The sequence below is a fragment of the Euphorbia lathyris genome, chromosome 8 (assembly GCF_963576675.1).
Source record: "Euphorbia lathyris chromosome 8, ddEupLath1.1, whole genome shotgun sequence".
In the NCBI taxonomy this organism is placed as follows: Eukaryota; Viridiplantae; Streptophyta; class Magnoliopsida; order Malpighiales; family Euphorbiaceae; genus Euphorbia; species Euphorbia lathyris.
In genome coordinates, this window is record NC_088917.1 from 49101450 (window position 1) to 49108861 (window position 7412).

Genomic DNA, 7412 nt, shown 5'->3' on the forward strand with positions numbered 1-7412 from the left:
TCCCTTGTTTTTAAAATTTTAGGAGAGAGATATGAAGTGTAGGATAGTGAATGAGTAGGAAAAAAATCTAAATTATAAAAGATAAAAATATCCACATTTGACTTTGACTGTTATTTTGACTTTTTATTAGTATTTTAGTTTGGAGTGTCTTTGCTAACAGAATGAATCTCAACGTACATATTTAAACTTTTAAGCCACATATGTTTAAAAATGCTCAAACTAAAGATTTATTTATGTATTTTTCTCGGATTCGAATTGGTAATTGTATTAATAATATAGTAAATTAAAAAAGAAAAGAAAAAGGAAAAATGGCAAAAACGAAAATAGAAAGAAAAAGGAAGTAGGAAAATGGAAGAAGAAGGGTGAGCGGGGGGCAGATGGATAGTATAAAAGCCACCCCATGGCTAGACTCTCTTCCATTCTTTACCACTCACCATATCACATAGTCGCGCTGGCCCTATATTCTCTCTCTTCTTAGACATTTTCCTTTCCTTTCCTTTTTCTCTCTGCTTCAATTTATTTATTTATTTATTTTAAATAAAAGAAAGAATAGCGGAAGCAAAACCGGAAACAGAGATCGTGGATCCCGAACGAACCCTAGTAGAAGTAAAAGAACACGCGAGAAAATGCGTTTCATTTTTTCTCTTTTTTTGAAATGACGCATTTGCCTCTTTCATTTCTTGTCTTGAAAATTTCCTCTGTTTGTTGAGCTACCCTTCCTTCTCTCATACCTTTCCCTCTCCTCTTCCTGCCTTAGCTGCCTCACTGCCTTGTTTCCAAGGTACTGCCTTGCCTCGATTATTCTTGTTTTATTATGTTTTTTGTTATTTCTGCATTTTCTTCTTTGATCTTGTTTTAAGCTTTTGATCATGTCAATGTTCAGGTAATGAGATGATAATCGGTGTTTGTGTGTGTGTGTGTGTGTGCATTTTTTCTTTCACGTTTGTGGTTTTAATCTCGTTAAACTCTTGAGTTCAGGTCAGCTTGACGTGAGAGATCTGAGATTTGAAACTTTTAAAATATATGTTCTCGGCTCTGCAATTTTACTGCTGCCAGACACTGCATGAAACTCCGTTTCTTGTATTGTATCGCATTATTTTATGTTTCTGGAAATTTTGTGACTTTTCGGCGGTCATATTGAATTGTTATTTTGTTTTTTTTTCCTTCTGGAATACGTAGTTAGATGGTCAGATCTACTCGGAGAGACGTGTTGGAATCTTTGTAATTCTCATACTACCATACGCTATACCTCTAATCCGAATTCTTGGCGAACTTTTCTCGATTTTTCTGTTTTGTCTTTTTTTTTTGTGGTTGGAAAATGGACGCCACTTTTGGTATTCTTTTTACTCCAGAAATGAAGTATTTAATGAGTGGGTTTGTGTGTTTTTATCTTCTGACACTCTTAAATTGCTCTTGTGAAATTCCGCAGATGAGAAAATGATTACCTGCTGTTCACCAGAAGAATGAAAAACAGTTACCTATTATTTTTTGAAAAATGAAAATGGTGAATGAGGGGTGCTACTGTAGGTTGTAGCAGGGTCTGTATTAACATTTGCAAGTCTTATCAGTTATTGAGTTTTAAATATTTTTCTGACCAGTTATCATATGTCGTGCAGAAGTATATTGAAGTAAAGTTGTCCAAGGTAGAAGATTCTGTCAAAGTTTGCATCAATATCTTGTAAAGTTGCTGCTGATTGTTCGATTCTTCAGTTAGAAAATGGTTGCTACTGCTGCTACTTCCTCGTTTTTTCCAGTTACTTCATCATCTGCTGATGCCAACTCCACCAAGATTGGCGGTGGACCTGCTAGTCTAGGAGTATTTAAATCAAAATCTTCTTCATCTGGGGGAATGCAGATCAAGGCAAATGCGCAAGCCCCTTCCAAGATAAATGGATCTCCAGTTGGATTGACAACACCTGCAGAAAATGTGAAGAATGGTGATGTTATACCATCACCACCTCCTAGGACTTTTATTAACCAATTACCTGACTGGAGCATGCTTCTGGCGGCTATCACAACTGTGTTTCTGGCTGCAGAGAAGCAATGGATGATGCTTGACTGGAAACCAAGGCGACCTGACATGCTTATGGATCCATTTGGACTAGGTAGAATTGTTGAGGATGGTCTTGTGTTCCGCCAGAACTTCTCCATCAGATCATATGAAATTGGTGCTGATCGAACAGCATCTATAGAAACGTTAATGAACCATTTGCAAGTATGATAATGTATTTAGTTCTATTCTTGTACTCAAATACATTGTTGGCGAATTTGTATGTAATAGAAAAAGAAACATCATAAGTTAATCACTTCATCTTTTATCTGAAAGGTTTGAATATTTATCTTCAATATTTTTGGCTGCAGGAAACGGCTCTTAATCATGTTAAAGGCGCTGGCCTTCTTGGTGACGGTTTTGGTTCAACACCAGAGATGAGCAAAAAGAATCTGATATGGGTTGTTACTCGGATGCAGGTTCTTGTTGATCGTTACCCAACATGGTAAGCCTTGAGGAGCCATATACCAATATACAATTTCTTCCATACATTGAATCAATTTGTTATGTTATGTTTATTTCTATACCTTTCTGCTTTGATATTTATGCAGTTCCTCTTGAAATTTTCTCTAATGTGAATTATTTGTGCTGCTTCTGTCACATGACATGAGGATGCAGATCTTTGTCTGTTTATTTTCCCAGTTTTCAGTACATGATGATGCCTCCAAGTTGTCATCCAAAGTTCTAAACTGTGGTCTAGGACTCATGTTAATTAACTGGATTGCATGTGATCACTTTTAGTTTTAGGAGCTGTGCAAGGACTATGATATTTTGAGCTTGATTATTGTATAAATCATGCTTTATTTAGTATGGGGTTGCTTATCACTAACTCAGTCTCATTAGCTGATGTTTATCTCCTATACTAGATGCAAAGAGAATCTGTAACTATTATGAAGTTTGATTCAAATCCCACTATCTGTAAATGGATTTTTATTGTATTTTTATTTTGTTCATAATGTTTTTCATGCTCTTGAATCTTGTGAGGGCTCTTTACTCGTGTCTTCAATTTTTTGTTTCTTTCAGCTTTTGTCGTTTCTTTGGTAGTAGTATGAAGTGCATCACAATCATTGGTTGTCACCTAGAAAGTTGTCAGTATTGGTTAATGATGGAAATAGCACTTCACTAAAGTGATTCCAGACTCTGTTCTTTGTCACTTAATTTCAGTTCAGTAGCATCAGTTCAATTCAGTTCAGTAATTTATCATTACTTATTATAATTATAATTATTTTATTATTATCATTATTATTATTAGAAACATTATTATTTTTATAAGCTTTTTATTTTAATTATTGCTATTTTTAAAGGATTATATCATTATTTCAGTTTCAGTAGAATTCAGTTCAGTAACATTCAGTTCAGTTTACTTCTTTTCAGTAAAAAAGAACAGAGCTGACTCAGAGAAATTGTCTAGAAAGGGAAAATGCAAAACACAATTCAACTATTCACTCTTATTCTACTTCTGTACCTTTGCTTGTTTTTGGAGTCTATCTTTATTGGCTTGATATTTGTTCGATTTCAGTGTAAATATTAGGAAGAATTACATAATTGCTCATAGCCAACTTCAAGCATGACTTTTGCATGAGCGCAGGTTTTGTTTTTAACTTGGTGCTTTGCATCATCCTGGGGATTTTTGATCTTGCAGTGACATCTTATGAGTAAAGTTTAATCAGCTGAAATTATTTGGTTTACAGGGGCGATGTAGTTGAAGTAGATACTTGGGTAAGTGCATCGGGAAAGAACGGTATGCGGCGTGATTGGCGTGTTCGTGATGGTAAAACCGGTGAAACTATAACGAGAGCCTCTAGGTAGAGAATCATTCTAGAGATTCATAGATTTCTTATTGTTCTTTTTATGTTTTCCTCAAGCTGACGAGTTTGTTATCTTGGAACATTTGGGTGATGATATTTAGTGTGTGGGTGATGATGAATAAAGTAACAAGAAGACTATCAAAAATTCCAGAAGAGGTTCGAGCCGAGATAGAGCCTTATTTTGTGAATTTTGATCCTGTTGTGGATGAGGATGGCAGAAAACTGCCAAAGCTTGATGACAACACTGCGGACTATGTTCGCAAAGGGCTAGCTGTTAGTAATCTTGCCAAAATCTTATGCTAAGAAATCTAATTGCTATGACTACAGTTTAGATGCTTTACTCCTGTTTCTCATCTTGTATACATTGGTTGATTTGCAGCCTAGATGGAGCGACTTGGATATCAACCAACATGTTAACAATGTGAAGTACATAGGATGGATCCTTGAGGTAGATTATATTTCACCAAGAAAAGTACAATCTCATTTCCCTTCTTTATATTTGGTTTTAGTTGCTGCAACTAATAAGGTATGCGATTAGTAATTCATTGCTTGATTCGAATGTGATTTGATCAAAGTTTACATTTTTTCTAACAAACATAGTTCACCCAAAAGCTTGTCATCTTTCTCAAGTCTTAATAATTTTGATGGTAGATGTTTGCTCTATCATTATTTGATTTTTTGGCATAAATAGCAGCAGTAAAATATAGTTGAGATATGATTTAGATAGCTGGTTATCAAATTTTCCAGCAAACCAATTTTTTTTTTTTCTTTTTTGTATTAGAAATCCAGCTCTCCAACGACATTCATACTCTTTGTTTTTGGTATCTTCTGAAAATAGGTAATTGCTTTATCTTAATTAAAACAGCTGGTCTGTTAGAGCCAATGATGCATGTTTCAACAATGATTGTCTCATGAGAAGCAAAGACAATTTTTCTTTTATCCTATTCTCTTTAAAAGTTGAACTGTATTAATCATGGAGAAGAGAAATGGTGTCTGCCCACATGTATTTTTTTTTAATGTTGTCTTTGGGTATAGAAACTTAAAGTCTGCCATTCAACCTCAGTCAGAAATTGATGTAAATTCTCTCAAATGAATGGACAATAATGTTCACCTGGACCTTGAATGACCAAATCACTGTTAGATCTAGGCTTTGTAGAATCCTACGGTGGAAATTCAAAGCATCTAAGGCTTAGATCTAACACTACTGAGGAATGGATCTACTACTTTTGAACGCTGATAATTATTTTTATTTGAAGATATTACGTGGAACTTCAAATTCCTTGGTTCATAGTCCATGTTTATGCTCAAAATGTATATTGTGCTTTGATGCGACTTAGCTCATAATTGGTATGCTTCTAATGAATTACCTTGTGGATGCAGAGTGCTCCACTGTCAATCCTGGAGACGCATGAACTTGCTTCCATTACTCTGGAGTATAGGAGGGAGTGTGGAAGGGACAGCGTGCTGCAGTCCCTGACTGCTGTCTCGGGCACGAACATTGGAAATGTAGGAAATGCTGGCGAGATAGAGTGCCAGCATTTGCTTCGGCTGGAGGATGGGGCTGAGATAGTGAGGGGAAGAACTGAGTGGAGGCCCAAGTATGGCAACAACTTGGGCATTATGGGTCAAATTCCAGCCGAAAGTGCTTAGAGATGTTATTTGTGAACTGGAGTGGCATTATCCTCCTTATGCCACAATCTCCCTGTGTAGGATCTTCTTCCTTTTGGTTCAGTTCTTGGAGTTAACATATATGTTTCTTCTTTTCTCTCTCTATATATAATTTTTTTTTTCTTACCGTTCTCTTCAACAAAGGGCAGCTGTAATTATTTCTTTGCTGAAAACTCTCGCAGTCCATGAAAGAGTGAAAATATATTAGGACTTTTTTTTTTTTTTAAAAAAAATTGCCAATAGCCTGTTAGTAAGAGCATTATGGCACCTGCTCCTGTATATTAGGAATGGACAGACAGAAAGCTGGATTTGTGGTTCATTTATTTTTGGGTTAGCTGATTATTAAATTATTTCTCATTTTTCTTTGACTTGTCGTAATTTCATTTTTTAGGTATGGAGTTAAGAGTATTCGCGTATGGTCCTATCTGTCCCATGTGATGCTTTAATTATACACTTGAACAAATTATTATTATGCTTTTCAAAAGTTTCTTTACCATTATGTCCTAATAATGCTCTATGTACGAATTTGATATTAAATGATTTTCCGCCTTATTCCTAGAGTCTTGAGGTAGGGAAATTCTAGTTCGTCTCTAATCTTGAAAAAAATGCTTTCTGCTCTGCATAAGCTTCCTACTTAATAATAATAAAAAATGCTAAAATTGAGAATTAGTTCTCACTGTTCTATATTATTCATGGAAGATAAGATGATGAATAACTGAAGATGATTACAAAACCTGGAATGAATCGAATTACATCACATGTCCCAGTAAAATTTAAGTGTTCATGTTCAATTTGTTTTCTAATTCCATCTTTTGTTTCCAACTGAATGCATTAGTAATCCCGAGTACTGCTTTTGCAAATAAGATGACGAGGAAGCTTTTGAAATGTTTGTTTTTTTTAATAGTAAAGTTGAAAGAAATACTATGAAATTCAAAACTAGTCCCTGGCGATAAAAACAATCATCAGAGATTGCAGCCAAGCAAGCCCTTTTATTCCAAACAGCTGAAATAATCAATTGAGCTTCCCATCCACCTCCATAATAAAAAGCATCACATCAGATTTTCCAAACCATAGCTTCCCAACAACTCAACTAAACATGGAACCATACCATAACCACAAACTAACAAATAACTATCACTATCACCAACCACACACCCAATCTGGCATTACCCACTTCCAACACTAAATGAGCATCGATTTTACATTTTACCCTTCTATTCCAAGGTCAAATAATTTAATTTTAGTCCTTTTTCAAATAAGAGATTGCATAAAACACTAAAACTTAAATACTAAAAGCACAAAATCTAACCATATGTATACATCAAATACTTTTATAAATCATTGAACACTCATTAATGACATAATTGTATGCGAGAACACTCATTAATGACATAATTGTAAATATAGTTATTCCATTACATATAAATAGTTTTTAATTTACATCAGTTTTTCACGCTCATTCATCTTCTATCTATTTTATCGAAGATCTTCTAAGGTTGTTGCTCTTCCAATCTTGCTCTTATAAGTTCCTTCTGTTATTGCAATCTTGCTTCATTTCGGTTTAGTTTTACATTTGCAATAAGTTAGTTGTTTTGCCTATCTTTCTGCATTTTATTAGTTTGTAAGTTTTGGTTTTATGTTTCCTAACTTGTTTTTTGTGTTTTGTTTTGACGGACGGTTCCTGTTGCAGCAGTCATACCTTCGATTTTTCTGGCATTTGCTATTTTTAAGGTCGGTTGTACTTCCTTTGTCTTCTGTTAGTTGATGCATGTTATGTTGATGCATTTCTGTTGCTGTTTTTTTTTGTAGATATATGCTGTAAGAATATGCATTTCCTTCGTCTTCTGTCAGTTGATGCATGTTATATTGATGCGTTTCTGTTGCTG

The 7412-nt window shown here is 34.8% G+C and overlaps 1 protein-coding gene across 3 annotated transcripts; it reads left to right on the plus strand.

Moving 5' to 3' along the window:
- Window positions 1–413: 413 nt before the first annotated feature.
- Window positions 414–5883, plus strand: LOC136202260 (palmitoyl-acyl carrier protein thioesterase, chloroplastic). Of its 3 annotated transcripts, none has more exons than XM_065992776.1 (8): window positions 414–781; window positions 1617–2215; window positions 2362–2495; window positions 3742–3855; window positions 3960–4131; window positions 4238–4306; window positions 4640–4696; window positions 5239–5369. In XM_065992776.1, exons 2-7 carry the CDS (start codon window positions 1718–1720, stop codon window positions 4688–4690), a joined length of 1038 nt encoding a protein of 345 aa, XP_065848848.1. In that variant the 5' UTR covers window positions 414–781; window positions 1617–1717; the 3' UTR covers window positions 4691–4696; window positions 5239–5369. The 3 variants fall into 3 exon arrangements, with proteins under 3 accessions (XP_065848848.1, XP_065848847.1, XP_065848846.1); XM_065992775.1 differs by lacking the exon at window positions 4640–4696 and adding an exon at window positions 1430–1538 and having other exon boundaries at window positions 415–781; window positions 5239–5883; XM_065992774.1 differs by lacking the exon at window positions 4640–4696 and having other exon boundaries at window positions 415–781; window positions 5239–5883.
- The last annotated feature ends 1529 nt before the right edge of the window (window positions 5884–7412 follow it).

Bases quoted from the DNA above. Each gene is read 5' to 3' on its own strand.
- LOC136202260 (XM_065992775.1), top strand. From the start codon at position 1,718: ATGGTTGCTACTGCTGCTACTTCCTCGTTTTTTCCAGTTACTTCATCA. The intron at 3,856-3,959 runs GTAGAGAATCAT...GATGATATTTAG, and splicing joins ACTATAACGAGAGCCTCTAG to TGTGTGGGTGATGATGAATA. The intron at 4,132-4,237 runs GTTAGTAATCTT...GTTGATTTGCAG, and splicing joins ATGTTCGCAAAGGGCTAGCT to CCTAGATGGAGCGACTTGGA.